This window comes from Coccinella septempunctata, chromosome 7 (assembly GCF_907165205.1).
Source record: "Coccinella septempunctata chromosome 7, icCocSept1.1, whole genome shotgun sequence".
NCBI lineage: Eukaryota > Metazoa > Arthropoda > Insecta > Coleoptera > Coccinellidae > Coccinella > Coccinella septempunctata.
The window spans coordinates 7151883-7172737 of NC_058195.1; the positions used below are offsets into that span (position 1 = coordinate 7151883).

The 20855-nt window shown below is 36.8% G+C and overlaps 2 protein-coding genes across 2 annotated transcripts; one reads left to right on the top strand and one right to left on the bottom strand.

Annotated features, from left to right (window-relative positions):
- Positions 1-156: 156 nt before the first annotated feature.
- Positions 157-3933, bottom strand: LOC123316763 (septin-2). The gene is made up of 8 exons (XM_044902979.1): positions 3679-3933; positions 1665-1914; positions 1402-1590; positions 1194-1344; positions 810-975; positions 579-732; positions 443-521; positions 157-384 (listed from the first exon to the last, which is right to left on the bottom strand). Exons 1-8 carry the CDS (start codon positions 3683-3685, stop codon positions 292-294), a joined length of 1089 nt encoding a protein of 362 aa, XP_044758914.1. The 5' UTR covers positions 3686-3933; the 3' UTR covers positions 157-291.
- Positions 3934-7929: 3996 nt separating this feature from the next.
- Positions 7930-19719, top strand: LOC123317371 (putative metabolite transport protein HI_1104). Its single transcript, XM_044903869.1, has 6 exons — positions 7930-8126; positions 13826-14334; positions 14520-14811; positions 15584-15764; positions 16594-16962; positions 19354-19719. The coding sequence occupies exons 2-6, from the start codon at positions 13841-13843 to the stop codon at positions 19548-19550; spliced, it is 1533 nt and encodes a 510-aa protein (XP_044759804.1). The 5' UTR covers positions 7930-8126; positions 13826-13840; the 3' UTR covers positions 19551-19719.
- Positions 19720-20855: the final 1136 nt, after the last annotated feature.

The window sequence follows — 20855 nt, forward strand, 5'->3', positions numbered from 1 at the left end:
AAATTGACATTTGGTTTTATATCAATATTTTTCAGAAATAGAATGGTAAAGAAATGAAAACCGCTTCTGAAATTTTAGGTTCACGATTTGGGACATTTAGATTAGAAATAAGGAAATCGATTCGAAGAAATTGAAAAAATCAATAGAAATTCCAAATAGTTTTCAGATATTTTTATTCAACATATAAATTAGAAATAATATATTAATTTGATTATAAATATGAAAAAAATTTGAACTATATTCTTTGGTTGAACAATATTGGACAATGAAAATACTGATTCTAGAGGCTAGTTAGACATCGATAATACTTTCGTGTTTTTTTTCTTGAGCAGTAACTTTCAGTTTTTCCTGCATCTTATTCAACATTTCCTGCATTCGTCGAATCTGGAAATTATTATTATAGGTTCAATAACTTATACATTATACATTATTATAGATATACCTCTTCATCTTTCTGCAGAAGCAGTTTATCCGTTTCGCTTATTTCCGAATCGTAAGGTACGGAATCCCTTTTTAGTTTACTGAAAATTAAAATAATGATATTTCAATCACAAACTGTTGGAAATCAAATAACCTACCCCCTCTCTCTAGCATGTTGAGATATTTGTGATATACATTGAGCTCTGAAATTCTCGTAATGAACGTCTTCTGTGACATCTTTCAAATCTTGCATATGGGTAGAGATTAACATGGTCCTCAATTTTATGAAATCACTATGTTTTGGATTCTCCACTGAAATATCATAGATTGAGTTATAAACAATTTTTTATTATGAATCTATGGTTAGAACCGATAAAACGCAGGTTTACCATCAACAACTCCCCAAGGATACTGTCTCCCTCTGACTTTCTTCCCTCCAACTTCTAAAATCGTGTTACTTCCAACAACGGCGAAAGGAACACTGGCTTTGAGTTCTCTATCTTGCTGCTTGAAATCCTCATCTTCATCGCTGTCGCAATCGGGAAATTCGTACATCTACAAAATACGAAAAATCAGTTGACCATGTTGCAAATTATTCATTTCTATGGACTTTTGTCCTCCATGGATTTTTCGAGACACAGAAAATTAATACCTTAAATCTCTATGATAGTTTTTTCGAAGAAAGACCATAGACGTTAATTTCGAAAGGGGTGTGCATGATCGATATTTGGAAAATTCCCAGAATTATAAAAATCGCGTGAATAATAACTCACTTGTATCCCGTGATCTTTTACATCGTTTAAAATGCTTTGTTTCAATTTGTTAACTTCTGACGTCGTCAGAGTATCGGCTTTCGCTATAACTAGTACTATGTTTACTTTTCGATGCAATCTTTTCATCAATTCCAAATCCATTTGACGTACACTGAAATTTTTATTTTATTTTAATTGCATTGCTAGATTTGAATAGATTGAGATTTACCTGTGTCCCCAAGGTGGAACGAAATACAAGCAGCAATGCACTCTGTTGTCCTGGATATTTCTTCTATTGAGTCCACTTTCGTCAGTGAAATATTGTCTAAATTGGTCGTCTATGTAGTTAGTACATACTTTCCAGCTATCTTCGCAATTAACAGCGTCACCAAATCCTGGGGTATCTATTACGGTGAGTCTGTGAACAGGAAGAAAAAGATACATAGAGATTTCCATTACTTCCAGTCGTTCTGTGATCTCAAATTTTTATACCTCAATTTCACTCCACGCTCCTCTATTTCCATGGTTTTCTTTTCTATACAAGTCGTTCTGTGTATTCTTTCGCTAACGTCTGGTATGATTCGATTCTTATATAGGTCGTCCAGGAATAAACTATTTATCAGCGTTGATTTACCCAGTCCAGACTCGCCGACAACCATCAGAGTGAAGTCGAACCCCCTTTTAACCGATTTTCTGTGAACTTGATCTGGTAAGGTGGCAAATCCGATGTAATCCCTGTCACCTAAGAGATATAGAAAGGAAATGTATAAAAATGAGAAGATTCATCTAAGTTTCCGTTGAGATTTCAGCAGTTTGAAAACCTGTCTTCAGGGTTGCGAAGTTCCCCAAAATAAATATAGTAATTTATAATCGCTCCTGACGCATCGAATTGTCGAACTAAGAATATCGATGATTTATTTCCACATCCCTAGTTGAATTGGCTTCATGGCCTGATGAAGTCAACATAGTTATTATGAATTGTGGGAAACGTTGAACATTAACAACAGAGCGTTGTATAATTATTTCCGTTATATAAACTAGAAATTGCTGTTGGTCGTTGGATCGAGAGGAAGCTGAAGCGAAATCACACAAGCGAAGATATTGCTATTTGTATATTCTTGAAATCCCGGTCGATTCCGCTTGCGAATGGTCCATTCATAGAGAAAAAATTGAATGGAGAAAAGTATCGATTTTTCCATGTTTTCCATTTTTGTGGTCTCGGAATACAGAAAAAGACATGCATCTCTTTTCTTTAGATGAGACGTGAAATGGTCCATTCTGAAATCACGAAAGCATCAAAATCTCATTTATTTTTAAACGGAAATAAACACAGAATGATCTGTTATTTTTCGAATTGAAAAGGAAAGAAAAGATCCAATATGCCTGCATGGTTTCATAACTCCTAGAGTATAGTATGGTCAACTGATCTCTGATGGTCTCTGAATTCTATAATTTATTATTCTTTTAAACAATCTTTTGCCGAGTTTCTATCAATGTGTTGAGAGGTGTCGAAACAATTCGCATAATAAATATTGGAAGAGCGTGCAGTTTGGTTCCAACTCGATGTCCTTGTAACACAATTAGCCTAGGAACTGATTTGTGTGAATATAGGATGATACTTGAGTCCCACAACAACAATTATCCAATCATATGGCCCAATTTAAAGCAGTGGATAAGTGAGCTGTGATTATTTTGGGTGCATAGTATATAGCCCATAGAAATCATAGAGTATAAAATACTATATTCAAAGGTATAGCCCTAAAACGATGTTGCCAACTGAACCGGATATCCAAAAATTCAAGATGTGTAGGGGTACAAAATTTTACGATGAAAATTTAGGGAAAGCCAGGAGGCAACCTATTGTTTTTTGCATGAATAATACAAAATATAGGTGAAATTTTTGAGAAAATCTAGAAATTCTACATAATATGTGATATTTCCATTACATATTGATATAAGTATAATAGATGTATGGATAATTGGATATTTCAAGTGTTTTATTGGAAAAATCATAGATTGAAGAGTAGTTTAATATCTATGGTAAAAATGATCGAATCTGTGGCAATGAACATAATTGCTTGAAATGTTGGATTGCAGGATGTTTTCGAGATTCAGGATAGCGGATGTTGAATATATTAACCCTTACTTGCCTCTTTTGTATATTTTAGTCGACGAATAAAAAATAATGAATTTTCAACAAAAATTGATAGACCATAGAGTTCATGCAATTACAAAATCAAAGAATATAGAAAATGGATTATGGAAGAAAAAAATCTAATTGGGAAGCAGAAAACTGAAAGGGGGTGAAAGATCATGTGTATATACAGGGTGGAATTTCGCAACGAAGAAACGCCAAAACAAAAATGTTTCATATATGAAACCCCTCGTAAGCACGGGTCGCCAACTTTGTTATTATGGTATAAACCTACGGAACCGTTGATTGTCGAGGTCGAGGGGAGGCTCCCCCCGTCCGAACGCGAGAAAAACAAAACACCATCGTTCTCACCTGACATGTTAGCCGTCAACCGCGATCCACGGCGCACTGAGAATACTGTGAGATCCAACCGCACACGGCTTATCTCGTACAATTGAACGGAACGTAGCCAGGTCACGTCGATCACCGAAATCAATCATACATGTTGAAAACAATCGGCCCGAAACGCGGAACCAGGAAAAAGATCTGTGATGCGATTTGTAAACAATCGTCGGTCAGTGGTCGATCTGCCGCATCAGGGCCCGCTGCGATGGATCAATAATCCGTTGACAGCGCGCTGTGCGCTATTTTCGAATCAGCTGGCGCCCTAGCCGGTGCCCCGTTCTGGTTGGTTGTGCGCGGCGGACGCGATGTTGCCGGCATAGACAAACTAAGGAGGGTAGAGACCCATAAAAAAAGAAAAGGTAGTCTTTCAAGTTCTAGAAGGCCATAGGCCATGCCATAAAGTAAGTCAAGATGGGTGTGTTCTGTGGGCTATGCCTTCCTATCTACCATAGGTTGACTCTGGAGACTACCCTCCATAAGACAAACCAAATAGGAAAGGGATGAACTAATCAGAATTCCGTTGTCCATGGTTGCCATTGAAAACTAAAAGAACCTCTCTGGAACGGCCTGTTAAATACTCAGGCCAATTTAACTTTCAGAAGAATTACCCTCCATAGAAAGAACCAAAGATATTAAACACATATTGTGTAATATCTTTGAGTATACCAATATGTAATTTTGGGGAGCACTAGAGTAGGCAACTTTTGATACTCAAGTTTCGGTAGAGATTCGTATGGTGTGTTGCCTGTATTTGGCAACCACATTCGAAAATCGAAATACGTGTATGATGAAGATGAAGGACATACGATTTTCAAAATAAAATTATTATTGAAGAATGTACTTCTTCTCTTTCAAAACTATTCTAATATCTTTCATTACTTATATCGTCGTAAAAAACCATCGGAAGAATAAGAATAGGCAGAACACAATTTCCGGGTTTTGCTTGAAGTTCGTATGGTGTGTTGCCTATACTCGACATTAACCAACTTATAATAGATGCATAACTATCGTTTAATGTTGAATATAATGAAAAATTATGATGAATCTTTAAAAAATAATTCTACTATATGCTATTCCTGATCCCGAAACAATCAACATACGAAAAAACCCGAAAAGGCAGCATTGAATTTCTAGTTTTTCATTGACTCGTATGATTTGTTGCCTGCTCCTTGCAACAACGTTCACTCATAGTTTGTGCAGATAGCACTTGTCTCTGGTATGTGTAGGAAGGGGATACATAACGTCAGATGTTATAACTAATGAGTAATAATCATAAAAGTACTATTTCTTGCTTAAAATATATTTATTTGGTTACTATCATCCCTTATATCTAACGAAACACAAGAAGGACTAGAATAGGCAACATCAATTCTTAAGTTTTCTATGATGCTGATATGTGTGTCGCCTATTCTAGGGGCTGCAGACAAACAATCAATTTCACGCATTCGAGGAAACAAACTAGTTTCTATCGAGGGTTTTCACTCTCGTTACTACTAGTTTCTATGATATTTATGCATATAATACATTTAGATGTATTTTATATGCAAAAAGAGCATTGGGAAGAGGAGCTGAATTCCGTATAGTTATTCTTGCACATTCATCTTCAACTCTCCAGGTGAAGCCACTTCTCTAGAGAAATTTTTATTACAAATGTACCTTCATCAAAGAAGGTACCATGGTGTGAGACCTGGGATTCTAGTTTCTCGCTCATTTTCCATGAGAATTTCGATTTTTTCCGAGGAATGTTTACCCTTCAGTGAACAATCAATAAAATTGTCACAAAGGTTTTAATTTAATCACCTCCGTGTCGCGTCAAATTGATTCAAGGTCTCGTATACTCATTTTGGGAACAATCTCATTCTTTCGTGTTATTTCCTCGATTAACCGCAACTTTCAATCCTCTAATTGAGAAGCAGTCGGTCTTGATTAAACCTAAACGAAACTGAGAAAACAGGAAGATATGCTAATATTCTACCATGATTTTTTGTGGAATATAAATCTAATTCATTATCATCTCCTTGCATGTCCTAATTTTCTTAATAAGAATGAATGCTCATTCAATCTTTAAAATATATTATAGATTTCGTTTGTGGCATTAAAAAAAAAACCAATTCATTGTTTTCCACTTATAATGGTTGCAAGGAAGCTGGGGAGATCAATAATTTGAAGCCAAACATTGATTTAGATCTTCTTCTAAGGAGTTGTAAAATTTATTCCACCTACATCCATGATTGAAAATTGTCCTCTTAAGTTCACATTTCAAAGACGTATTGTTTCAACGTTTCTTTCGAAGTATCCCTATATTCTTGCCACCATTATTGAAGTTTGCATATTGAAATTGACTGACAATATTCAACATAACAAGATGAGAATTAATTCTGTAACATATTCTAATCGGGCTTACCTTGGAATATATCTATAAATTTTTTTAAAAAGGAGATTCTTGCGTTTATTAGAACAAACTTCTCTTCATGGTCAGTTAGATGTTAATTAAACAGAATTTTAATCATCAGACCAAAGATACATGAATACGATTTCAGGAATTCAATCTGAATTAACAGTTGTTGAAAGGCCTATAATTTCCTGATCGACATTCTTAGGAATCTCGAAAAATTTTCGAAAAAAAAAATTGAGAATCAGTTTTAAGGATATAATTATGGATACTTATAATTTGTGAACTTGCAACCGTTTAATCTAGTATTCCATAGTGAGAGATCTTCGGATGGGGATATTTTGAAATAGCGAATTCAAATTCTTTGACAAATCTTTCAAGGTTGTTTTTGATTTACGTTGACAACTCAAGTAAATGTTGCAAATTTGCATGGGACTGAAAGTATATGAAACAAATGATTTTATGCGGAGTTCAAGGTTTAGTTTAATGCATGCTAGAAGACATCTCATATCTCTACGACTCTGCCACACCTTCACTTATTATATCTATGAATTAATAAGATATTATCGTGGTCAGATTAATATTCCTATATTCAATAGGAATTAGCTTTAAATAAATGTCTTTAGTTCTGATTATCTTCCGAATTGTTTGTAACGGCATTGAAATTTTGAACCCACTACTGAAAACCTATCGAAGGTTTTGCTTGAAAAAATCTTTATCTCAACACTCATATTCAATTTAAAATTACTCATTCAGGAAAGCACATTTTATCAGAATACTCACAATTTCACAAAGGCTGTTTGCTCGTTTTATCGCTAAATGAATATTTATGTATTTCAATTTACTTTATGGTGAGTGTATTACATTTTTTTCGAATAATAATTGTCACTAATGTTGTTTTTCAATTAAGATTGTGAGTGGTGTTCATTCTCCATATTAACCGTACACTATCCTGATCAACGAAGGAGCTTTATGATATACAGGGTGGATGAATAGTTGCGAAAAATTTCAGGGTTTATTCATTGTCAAAAATAGCCTGGGTCTCTCATATGAATTTTTTCAAGAAGACCCTGCTTAGATACAACAATTTGTAATTTATTTATTAAATGAGGCAGACATTCTATGGGACTATGAGAGCGAGAAGACGAAAAAAGTTTTGGTGGTTTTACCCTACAATTTCTACATGATATTCGCCTACTAAGTTAATAAGTTAGAAGATAATACGACTCTAGCTACGTATCTGTTGATGCTTTTTTTCTTCTCGTTAATTTTAGCAAGAAATTTTTTATGGTGTTATATGAATAAGAAAAGTGTTTTTTGTGAAACAAATTTTGGTGGTAGTTTTTCTACCCCTTGCAAATATAGGGCCTTCTTACACCCTCAATTTGATTTCTGGCAGTTTCCTGGTTTCTAGGAAAATTGCCATCTTTAGGAAGCTGGGTACAAGAAGGGACTTAAGACCCATACAATTTTGTATTAATTCATTTTGCATATTGTACTAAAGACCTGAGAAAATAGATAGTAGATATTTATGTTCTATGCTAAAGACGGTCACGGTGCCATATTCTATGTTATGCCTCATGACACCCCTATTATTGTGTTCTGTGCATGGAGCACAGAAGATACCGAGTACCGAACACTGAAATAACTCCAAGCGATGAAAATATTTTTTATGCATCACCCACTCTTCTTCTTGATACCCATCTTATGGTCAAAAAAATGCGTAACCACAAATCCAGCGTCTGAACTTGAAATTGCGAAATGAAAGGTGCACAGAAAGAGCATGGTGGGGAAAATCCTTTCCATTCTTCTTGAAATGAAACGCGGGAACTTTTCAGAAATAACATTCAGACAGTGGCTGCCAGCGCGAGACCCCCTTGCATTGGCCAATCGTACCACCCTTGATTTTTTTGGGGTATGGAGCGACTGTGATCCAGTGTTAAAGTGTTTTTTTTCGTTAAATAAAGGGAAATTGGGGTTTGCGCTCGGCGCGGAAAAATTTTGAAATTTTCGCTGAAATAAGGTAAGCTGTCCAAAATTTTTTAATGCGTTGGTATGTATAAATTTTACGTTTTAAATGACAACAAGGCTATCCATGAATTTGATCAAATGCTTCAATAGATCTGCCAATAAAGGAAAAATACTATACAGGGTGAGTCTTTGACTCTTGGGGTCAAAAGACACACTTTTTTCCTTTACCATTTTTCCCAAACCGGCTCGCTTTAAAAGATACAAGGTGATTAAAACTTTGGCTGAATCGACTCCACTTAGCGCATAAGTTTAAATTATTTTTGAACTTTGTAGAGTGGTCCACAAGTGGTGAAACACTCGCTCATTTTTCATCAGAAAAACCAGTCCGATAAGTACGCACAGAATCGATATTTCATACAGTATTATCCTTTAATGAAGACAAACAGGAACTGTGAGAATTTGACGCATCTTCTTTATTCAAATGATAGCATATATATCCATTATATGATGATGACTATACGAAGAGTTTGAAAAAACTTTGTTACATGCACAGTGTCTATCACGTTATGACGGTATTGGGACCACGAGCAATTAGATGAGATAATTAATTTCCAAACTGACCTTGTAACAATAGAAATATATGGGTATTGCATTGAAAGTACGAAATATTCAAATTAAGTGGAAATTAATCTAGTGGGTGGATTTTAATCCTGGTCTGTCAGAATTCTTATGTGAATAAACGAGAAAATGAACATATGAATCGAACTACTTGCTGTGATTAGTTAATGACATACCTATATCATTTTCGTCCCTTTAACATGAAATCCAACGTTATTATAGGTTTCTTTATGAGAAAACAAGGTTTCACTTCATTTCTCCTCACCCTGTATTTATTTGGCAGATGCAAATAATCAAATACGTTCTAAAAGATACCCTAAAATCATATATGACCACCATGCAATTTTATGTTGTCTTCCTTCAAAAAAATTGCCATAAAATGCATAAGAAACGAGAAAAAACCTTGAAAGATGAGAAAACGACACGTCAATATTCATTTTCAATCGTGAATGCCCAGTCGAATGTTACGCCCATGTCTATGTCGTTGTGGAGCTATCTTCAGGTCCTTCCGAAAACATCATAGGAGTCGTATAACGTGAAGTTGGACGCACGCCTTAAATTCTATGATTTCTTCCGATGACAAGTGGAATTTCGAAAACTGCACCTTTTCGTGAATTTTTTTTAAATAATTCTGTTTATCGTTAGTCAGAAAAAAAAAACATTGGTCGGCGAAGACATTCGTCGACTTGGGACATATGCTTAGATTAAATATCTGCTTGGTAACGGCGAAAATTCCATACAGGTAATATGATCATACTTTTCCCGATTTTCGGCTACTCCTCGTATTCATTGTACAGCGGTTAGTGGAGCTAGAAATATCATTCCGCTACCGATTGAAAGCTCGAATTCTCAGAATTTCCAACATATCTTTCTTCCGTTAATTTGACAGCCTTCGATGATTTCGTCAAATGACCAGTTTTGACATAGAGACTCATAGACTAATAGACATAGAGTCTCTATGTCTATGACTTTTTTTGAGTATTCAACGACAGATAACAGAATATATTCAACCAGCCACCGCTAACTTAATTAGTATGGTATAATACCAATGTATTATGGATAAATTTATGGCAAAATCCACTTCACTTGTCATCACTTCAGAATAAATTCAGCTTGTCCTGTTGGAGGCGATTGAAATTCAAATGGTGTGTGTGGTTTGTCCACGATTTTCTTAGAGTGGACTTTATGTTTCAAGGAAACGGAACTGGCAACTTGCTGCGGGCAGATAATGAGATCAGATTTGTGGAATTTACGCTCGAGTATTTAAAACAGTCCGAAAAAAATGGACCCACACAATTCATTTGTAGTCACGATCTTCCGATCGATGAAAAATCGGCTTCAAGGTTGAAATTAGAGTAGTGGATCAGGCGAATCTCCTTGAGATCAAGGAACGACCCCACAAAGATGACAAGGATTTTCACATCTGAGAATTTATTAACACAAATTAGGACAAAATGCGCAACGTTAGTGAAAAAATTGAATGAAATTTCGATGAATTATAATTCTATGAAGATTCCATCTTGTTTGGTCTGCATAAATTAAACATGAGCCTCTGCATCGAATTACCTAATTGATGCAAGGTTTTGTGCTATCTCGATCAATGGAATGATACAGTCAAGATGTTCTGGCAGCGAATAATTTATTAATTAACCTTCCGAAATTTCACAATCGTGCCATCTGAATGTTTTCATGAAGGAATAGCCCAGAATCATTAGCTCCAGTTTTTTTTAATATTCATAAATAACTTCAAATTGATAAAAGGTTGAACTAAATTGCCTGATTTTGACAATGATCTATGAAAAAATCAGCCACAGAATATTTCAACAATAAAAATCTGCATTTTGTGTAATTATGGAAGATTGATATCGCTCTATGAATTCATATCATAGAAATAGAAACTTTATCAGTGTTAAAATCATAGACATAGAAAATGGACTAAGCAGTACCCGCATGAAAGTGCAAGCAATGACAAACACTCGAATATGGACCAATCAAAATTATGGAAAAAGACAATTATCAGCCGCAAGATCGGTTGTCTCTTTCACATTTTTCTGCTAATTAGGGAATGCTCGGTCCATTCGCTATGTCTATATGGTTAAAATGTTCTGTATATCATAGATATGGAGGGTATACCCTCCATAATCATAGATATACAATTAGTCTGGCATAGAAGAGGAGAAACTATCATCAATGATAGAAGAGATAAATCGATAATTTCGATGTATTATTGTCACCCCTACATATATCATGATATTCCATAGCTAAATATCTTAAATCTATCCTTGTACGAATCAAAATTAGCCTCACGACTAATCCAAAGTTAAAATTACGACACTGACGCATTATTATTCATTGTATCCCACCGTTCCGTCATGATTATACAAGAATTTACCTATTTCAGGTAAATTATCGATTATTAAGTGGAAGGCTTAGGATTTGTCGACATTGAGTTCGATTTCGTCCAACGATTTTTTGCTCAGTTCCAATCGAGCGATGACAATGACATTCGTTGATTGATTCGCTACCGTAATTAAAGCGTGTCCTTCCACGATTTTGAGGAGGAAATTGGCCTTCAAGGTAACACGAAATTGAGATCGGTACAAAAAGCAGAATTGATTTTATCATTTGACCACAGAACCTGACAATTTGATATTAGGGATGTAGGGATGTAGGAAGACCACAGATGCAAGCATAGCATCGACATTATTTGTGTTCTGTGATCGACATACAGAAAGTGGTGTCAAAAAATCTCTCTCTAACGTTGAGTTTTTGAAAAACTTTACAGACTACGTGCTTTATTAACCTCTTCGAAGAAAAATCGCGGCTTGGTAGGTTCTTAAATAACAATAATTATAAGCCGATCGAGAGCCATAGCTCACGAAGGACCATAAATCGAACACCAATGTGCTTATCAGGGTTTGAGTGGGATTAAAATAATTCAGAAATAAGCCATGTTGATTTTTCCGATCTGAATAATGCATGAAAATGTGGAAATTATACCGACTGATGAGGTAATCGAATAATGAATTTTTCAACTATGACTGAAAGTTGATCGAGAATATAATCGTTTCGTATTGAAACTTCTACAACACAAGGTGATTCTATGAAGAGAATCATAAATTTTTATAGACCACAATATGCCTCAGACCATAGACTCAGTATACCTACATATAAGACCATGGATAATACTTATGAATAATATGGTATACCCATGATTTTTATTTTTCACTTTGGTTAGCAAAGTTATATTTGATGTTGTTGCACATAAAGTTTAGGAATCTGTCAGTCTTTCAATCTTAGGTATTAGCATTGAGGATTAAACCATCAATGGTATAAGTTCCGGCCAGCATAAACCAACCATAGACTTATTACTTTCAATATGTCTTTGAAACCAACCCTTAGTGCTTCCTGTTCTGGCATCAAATATGAAATGGCGGAAGCTTATCGAAATCGAATGAATTATTTATGGCAATGAAACCTTTAAAAGCTATCTGTCTAATGCGTAGGTGGGTGCAGTTTAACTAGAAGGTGGGATATTTCAGACCAAGAAAGCAACCTGTTATGTAGCGAACGACCTTAAACGGATATGCTGGAAGGATTTTTTCCGCTAAATCAACAATGCGACCATTCTACGCATTTTTCAAGATCGGTCAAGCCGAAAGTAGGGCAATTTTTGTCGCGTGAACAGACAAGGGAACATAGAATCTGGTTCGAGCAGAAATAGTATTAATGACTAATTTACACTTCAATTCTACTCGTTGAGATGCACGGCACATTTTGGTGAAATTGTAGGTGCAAAATTTATATGAATTCATAAAAACCACTAGAAACCACAAACTAAACCAAACACTTTGCAAAGTAAAATACACAGAAAGAGTTAATACTCTTTGGTCAAATTTTAGCTTGTGTGCCCCTCAGGCAAAATGGCGGTCCTGTCAAAATCTACTGACCTAAAATAATAGAGAAATGAGTCTATGATGGTCTATAGGTATAGGACATCTATAAAATGATTTATCCTAACATTCAGCTTCAAAGCCGTTCTACGTGAAAACTAAATACCTACATTGTGTAGAAATGAGTAAGATGGCGTAATCCTTTAATTTACCAGAAAAACAGTATGGAGGGGAATAACTAAAAGATGCTATGGATATTTTATATTCCCAACAACTTACCTACCATTGCTAATTATTTCCAGCGACAAAATTACATTCCTATTGAAAAACGATTAAAATAAATTGAATGGATAGAATGAAAGAAAACTATTCATATTAATTTTCTTCCTCCATTTTAATCACAGAAATTAGTGACACGAAACAGGGATGTGATTAGCAATAAATCGACCGGATTGTTCTATGTCCATTAAAAACGGAGGATATTCGGAATCTATATAATTACAGGCGAAATTGTGCATGTGAAAAAGATTGACCCAAAAAACAGTATTACGAAATTTGACACAGCGTGAGAATCCAATATTCAATAATCGATCACCATTCTATGAATTTGACGCCAAGGAGGAGGATATGGAGAAAATTATGATCATAAATATGCAATATTGCGCAATATTTAGGTCGAATATTGAGGTATACACAGAAATCTGAGCCTCAAGGATGGTTATTTGAAAGAAATTAATTGTAACAAATCCCATTTCCGTTCTTTCTCATCGTTGCGTTCGTTTTTTTCTCGATCGATCAACCTTGATTCTTAGTTCATACAGATTATCTCCAATATCTATTCGAAAGGTTGTCTGGCAGAAATGTAGAAAGTAATTGTCCAGATTTTAAGTTGAGGTTACGCACTAATTAATATTTGGTGATATATTGTCCTTATATAATATGCCGCCATTTCCTGTACGTAATTTTCTATGATCATCGGTGTCTGTTAGGGAAGAAATGAATTTAGAGAAACGTCAAAATTTCACTTTTTTCTTTTGAATTTCTGAGTTATTTCTGGGTCGTTATAAGTGGGGAAAGTACCAACTCGGCGTAATTTGGTTCTTTGTGATTCGATATAGGCGCTCTACTACCGGCAAGATGAGGCGCTTTAGCTATTTTGGGGCACTATACATGCACTCTACGGAATACGGATAGCTCGGCCAAAGGCCTGACAGCTGACAGTTTTCTTTTTCTTTTTCAGGACTTCGAATCCGCAATGAAGCAAACGATTTTCGAAAGGTTCCCCATGGCCTATCCGTTCTATGTGCTGGCTGTGGTGTCCATCGGCTACGTGCTTGGAGAGTTAGGCCATTACCTCATCGGAGCTACCTCCAGGGCTGTAGCCACGGATCTGCACTACGGCGACATCGCCTGCCAGCTAAATTCCACAGAATTTCATCTCAACCAGCTACCGGTACAATGCTCATCCGCCAACAGTTCCGAGGTATGTCTTTCTCTCGAGCTGAACGGAACCAAGTACTGCGATTGGTCGTACAATGGGCTCGGTTTGGACTATCAAATCCTGGCTGGTCCGGCCTTCATAGCAGTCTTCACCATCATGGGCGTTGCTATAGGTTTTGCCGCCGATAAGTTCAAGAGGGTCAGGATGCTGACGATATGCACGATCGTGTTTTCCATAGCGATGATTCTGACTGGAACGGTGACAGAATATTGGCAGCTGGTCGTGCTGAGGATGATTCTAGCTGCAGGGTGAGTTAAAAAAAACATAGAGTAACTACTCTATGGTACAGTGTTACTCTCTCAAATAATAAGGTTATTCTTTGTTTCAACATCGAACACCTCTGTTTTTCTTCTTTCCTTCGGTGTTACTAGAGTTACCTTTCTTTCAAGACTCTGGTATAAGGCCATTTTGTGATAAATTGAAATCTTATCAGGGAATCTGGATGCAACCCTCTAGCAACAGGTCTTCTGACTGACATCTTCCCTGAGGAAAAACGTGCTCTGGTTATGTCCATTTTCAACTGGGGAATATACGGAGGCTATGGTCTAGCCTTCCCGGTTGGCAGGTATATCCCTCAGCTCAACTTTTTCAATGCAGGATGGAGGGTAACCTATTACGGGGCTGGTGTCATTGCCCTAATAGTTGGTTTCATCACATGGTTGACCCTGAAAGAGCCACCAAGACAAGCTATCGGTGAAACTGCCAACAATCAGAGCGAAAAGAAGGTTGGTGTCCTTATGCCCGTTTTTACCAACGATCCCTAAACAAGCCCCTATCTAAGTATACCCTAGTTTTAGGGAGTACCTAACTCTACCCTTAATATAAATTCGTTTTCACCGTACAAAGGTACACTTTGTTAAGGAATACTTATCTAGGGAATGGATAGGAGATCGTAGCTACGAAGTTTGGCTACGAGGGTACAGACGTAATGGTTTACAGAATCGCACGCATTTTTATGTCTTGCAAACAGATTTCCTTTTGTATTCTCCTGAAATATTCCAATGTCCTGTGCGATTTCTACTCTTAAAAGCTCTCAAATATTATTGTTCATTTGCTAGAAATTGGTGTTTAGAAGTTATCACTGTGAAGCGGTTTTTAGTTCAATCACTTCTCAAACAACCGTGTCTCCAAATAAATACACAAATCTCAAACCAACCCCTCAAAATTTGATGATTGGGATTTCGAAGAGCGATCATTTCCACAAATTCACGACTAGAATTTATCCATTTCTCAAAAAAAATTCTTTTTGCGTATCGTAGACATGTCAAAATCCGCTGTCACTTTATTAGGGATTCGATAGGGGATCGACTTTCGGGCATTTATAATTTAGGGTGTCCCCTAGCACTTAAGAGTTCCCTAAACGTTGGTGAAAACGAAATTAGAGCTAAGAGTCTCTTAAATGGGCTTAGGTATTCCTTAAAATTTAAGGATCGTTGGTGAAAACGGGCATTAGACTTGGAATCCAGATGGGATATAGTGAATTTTCTTTTCTTCCAGGTTACAATTTGGAGGGTTATCAAAGATCCGAGGATAATCATGCTTTGTGTGGCTGCTTCTATCAGACACTGTGGTGGCATGTGCTTCGCCTACAATTGCGACTTGTATTATCGACAATATTTCCCAGATTATGACCTTGGTTGGTGGTTATTCGCTGTGACAGTTGGAATTGGTAGTGTCGGTGAGTTTTATCACTAAGACCCATTTGCACCAAACGCACTTAGTGTTAAGTGTCCCTTAAAATGAACCCTCAACTTAAATTACGTTGCACCAACTGTTAAGTGACATCTAAATGGCTAAAGCTAGTCTTAAATTTAAGCGCTCCTGGGGTGTGTTCATAAACTTACTCCGAGAGTAGAGTATGAGTATGGTCATGCTCAGAGAGCATACACTGAGGAACTAAAAGTACGTTTGTGAACGCTTCGGGTAATCAGAGCTTACTCAGAGCTTGCTCAGAGTAAGTTTGTGAACGCAACCCTGTAATGACCACTTAGGTATTTAAGGGCGGGATTCTAACCTAAAATAATTTGTTGAACTCATAAACTGGCTGCAGAACTGCTGTGGTTTTTCTAATAACGTCAACTACCTTTTATTTGACAATCCATTTCATTATCAATAATAATGCTAATCCAGCAACAAAAAGTTGTCACTCTTTGATAATAATATAATAGTTTACTTGACACTGACTGACAGGACAATAAAGTTAGGTTAATGAAATGACAACGATCATCTGCAACCGGCCAACCAATGAAAAGGCTTTATTGGACTAGAATGAAGTTGCACCAAAATAAAAAACTGAAATATCACTAGATATGAAAACTTAAGGGCCCCTTACTTAAGATTCTGTTAAGCCGCAGTCGTGCAACTGACAATAAAATTAAGCGTCCATTAACTTTAAACTACGCTTAGTTAAGTACTCATTTTAAGGGGGATTGGTGCAAACGGGCCTTAATAGGTTACTAAAGTCACTACAGGAGTGTGGACTCATTATCAATTCTTTCTTTTTTCAGGTGTTGTTGCTGGTGGCATCATATCCGACAAATTCGTAGCCAAGATGGGTATCCGTTCCAGGGTGATGGTCTTGGCTGTATCCCAGATAATAGCAACGCCGACGGCTTTTGGCAGCGTGTATTTCACCCCAACATGGGCCATGGTATCTCTGGGAGTTTCCTACATTTTCGCCGAGATGTGGTTCGGCATCCTATTCGCCATCCTTGTCGAGATCGTGCCTCTGAAAGTGAGGTCGACAACTGTTGGGGTATTCCTGTTTTTCATGAACAACATCGGTGGTAATCTGCCGATTTTGGTGGAACCAGTTTCCAAGGCCATTGGTTATAGGGAGTCCTTGTACATCTTCTACGCCGGGTTTTATGGAATAAGTAAGTATAGAGACCTGTATTGTATAGAAATATCTAAACTGGAGACGACAATTCAGAATTGTCGTTCCATTGCTGTGTGCTAGTCATGAATCAACGCAGGAATTCCCAGAGAGGCTAAAACATATATACACAGACCGTAGACCGGTTGTCGGGATTATCGTCCCTCATCAGTACAGTGCAGTGCAACACATCTCAACCGGAGGATGCAGTCTTTAAGCGAGAATGGGGATATTTTAAAATCATGTTCACGACACGTCACCTGTCCCACCAAGACTGAACCAAGCCTCACTTACTCTCTAGAAACCTACACCCATCCATGACTTCCAAAAAATACCAATAATCTGCAGTGAACGAAAGTACACTGCATCTGCATTCTCTCGGCGAATAGTTTCATTAACTGCAGGTTAGAGTCATTCGGGGTAACTGAGCGCAGTGGGTAATTGTGCGCACTGCGTATATCTCGACTATGCAATGTATGAAAGAGGGGTTCATTTGGATGAAGCAAGGGCGCAAAATCGCCATATTAGTTTTTCATAGGAGTGCGCCGTGCCACGTTTCTTCAACTTTTTATTTGGAATCAATCAAATTCACTAGTTTTCTTGTTCATTTTTAGCATCTCTGCACATTCTGCCAGGTCCAAGTTCCGAGTCCCTCAGTGTTAAACAATATTTTATTCGATCATAGGCATATTAATCTAAATATATAATAAAAAATTTAAGGTTCTCTTAGCTGCTCAACTACTCAACTCTATAAGAACGTCAATTCAAATTTTGGCTTACTGGGGAAAGTGTGCGCGGGTAAGTGTGCGCATAGATTCATTATATGGTCATTAGTTCAGTGAGGAATAAATTATGACGTTGTTGATTTTCTTGGTTAAGACTCGATCAATATTGTCCTATTTGTTCAAAAAAATATGAAGAGCCACCAACAGTGGAATGTATCAAGTGTTGTGTTCACCAAGAATTGTGGCACGAACAATAATGCACTGCTTGTAAAAAGGCGCTTCTGTATTGACAATAAATAGCATTTCTCTAATATTGTAACATTTTGACGACACTATTTTGTAATTTGTTTTGATTGTGTGGTTCACTAAGCAATGCGTTCAACTTACCCCGTGAGGGTGCGCACACTTACCCGCAATACGGGGCATGTGAACGCACTCCGACTTTCTCTATTAAATTGTTTTTTTGCGTAAAGAAAACGTTTTTGTTTGTTTGCTTTTTGATGTTTTCTTATAGATTAGAAAATTCTCTATCTTATGAATATGTTTTAATTTTCCTAGCTTCAACATTTGAAACAGGGTATGGCTTGAAAGGCAAAAGTGCGCACAGTTTCCCCGAATGACTCTATGTGGTATTGTTTGAGAGTCGTGGATGGGTGTAGGATTCTACAGAGTAAGTGAGGCTTGGTTCAGTCTTGATTGGATAGGTGGCGCAAGGTGATGAGGATTGTAAAATATCCCTCATGACGAGACCCCCATTCTCGCTTAAAGACACCATGCTCCGGTTACAATGTGTTACCAAAGAGGAACAAGAGATTTCACTCTACTATTATGACGCTGCGTGTTACTTTGACCTTGAGCAGAAATGGGCGGAGTCCCTTATGTCAAATTCGAAATATTCAGACATAACCTAGCAGACGGAACAGATTTTCTGAATTTTAAATTATCACGAACTATCCTCTAGAAACATTGATATTGTCAATATGATTGTCTGTTGAATTATGAAGAAAATGATTGAAACTCTTACGAATCGAAGCCATTCCAACCTTCTAACCTCACAAAAATTGTGGACGACATTACAAGTGAAATTCCTCACTCGAAGAATTTAATGCTAATTCAATGTACGTATATTAACTAAAATTACAATAATATTCCTAATTATATGATTTATTTGTTTTATTTACGTACACAACACCTGTTAATCCTCCACAATTCTATTTTGATATCTATCTGACAGCGGGTTGGAGTGGCCTATTTATCGATATTATTCATAAATTCATAAATTATTCTTCATTCTAATGAAAATATTGGATTACGAAAACACTTTTAACCAAGAATTATTTGCTTTCAATTTGACAATCAAAACACGAGACCAGCTGATTCTGTTCGACTGAATCTTCAATCTGATTGGCCATTCGAAATTCCTGCGATCTGATTGGCTCCCTCGAAACTAAAAGGCAAGTGGGAAATTGGTCCGGGGCAAAGCATTGCAAGGTCGCCCCACCATCGACATAGACTCGGGAACTAAATTCGAGGAGTGAAATCTCTTGTTCCTCTTTGGTGTTACACTGCACTGTACTGATGAGGGACGGTCATATATATGTTTATATAGAGGAGCTTGTCACATTCTGCTATTACTGCCCTAACTGTTTCTGTCTGGTTCATTACAGGTTCTATACTCTTCCTCTTCACTTTATGCTTGATGGAAGGTCCAAAGCCAGCAGATGTTCCTGCCACCATGCCAAACAAACACTTGAGCGGGGTAGACAACGTGGTCTTCACCACTGCAGACGAAAGAGGTCTACCAACTATAACTTCGATGGTTTCCAATACAAGAAGACCAACCTTGAGAGATAGTAGGATGTAACCCAAGGATGTCCCATGGAAAAACTTGTGGTGTGGACCTAAGTTCATACCTTCAAGATCGTTGGATAGAAGCTGTGATGTAAATATATAATATATTTAATTGCCTCAGGGGTGGAAGCCCTGTTTATGTATATAAATTCGAAGATATAATAAATTGTTCGAAAATTTTATTTAATTTTTTTTTCTTTCCCCTTGATATCGAAGTACTTGGAACTTCCCACCCAATTCAATTACCATAAAAAACAGGCGATGGAGGTTTGATAGTTAGATAGTCGGAATTACTTTAGTTCATATTTAAAGGAACCCTTTAATTTGAATCAGTATGCTCATGTCAAATCATAATTTTTTTTGCAATTCAATAACGAGGATAAAAATGTTTCTTCTTGCTCTGCAAACCAGACCTCCACAGCTTTTATCATCTCCTCGTTGGAAGAAAATTTACGACCTTTCAAACTTTTTTTCATTTGAGGAAAGAGATGGAGTCAAATCTGGTGTGTTCTAGTAATTCAAACCCTAAATCACGAATTTTTTGCATGGTCTTTCACAAACAAAACACATTTGGATAGCTTTCCGCGTCTTTTCTCTTTAATTTTTTCCCGTAGAGTGGTCAGTCATGTCGAATAGTAATCTCCGGTTATTGTTCTACCCTTATCCAATAAATCAATAATGATTACTCTATGGCTAACCCAAAAAACTGAAGCAAGAACTTTTCCAGCAGGTTTTTTGACACGAAACTTCTTGGAGAACCAGACTGTCGCCATTCCACCGATTGTTGCTTTGTTTCTGGATCGTAGAAATGTACCCAAGTCTCATCCATAGTAACAATTCGGTTTAAGAAGTCTACATCGTTTTCAAATCGAGCACAGATCGAACGCGATGCTTCTAACGTTGCACGCTTTTGGTCAACATTCAAACATTTGGGGATCCATTTTGCAGCAATTTTTCTCATCTCCAAACTGACATGAACTATATGATGTACGCTTTCTTATGAAATATTTAGTGCTTCAGATATCCGTTGTAACCCAATTCGACGGTCTGATAAAATAATGTCATGAACTGCATCGATATTTTCGGGGACTGACACAGAAACTGGCCTTCCCGATCGGTCATCATCTTTAATAGAAAATTCACCTCTTTTGAAGCTTGCAGTCAAATTTTTCACGGTCCCATACGAAGGACATTGATCACCAAGGGTATTAAGCATATCTTCGTAAATCTGCTTACCTATTAGCCCTTTTAAAAACAGGTACTTGATGATGGCTCGATACTCCAATTTTTCGATTTTCAGAATTTCGGTTGACATCTT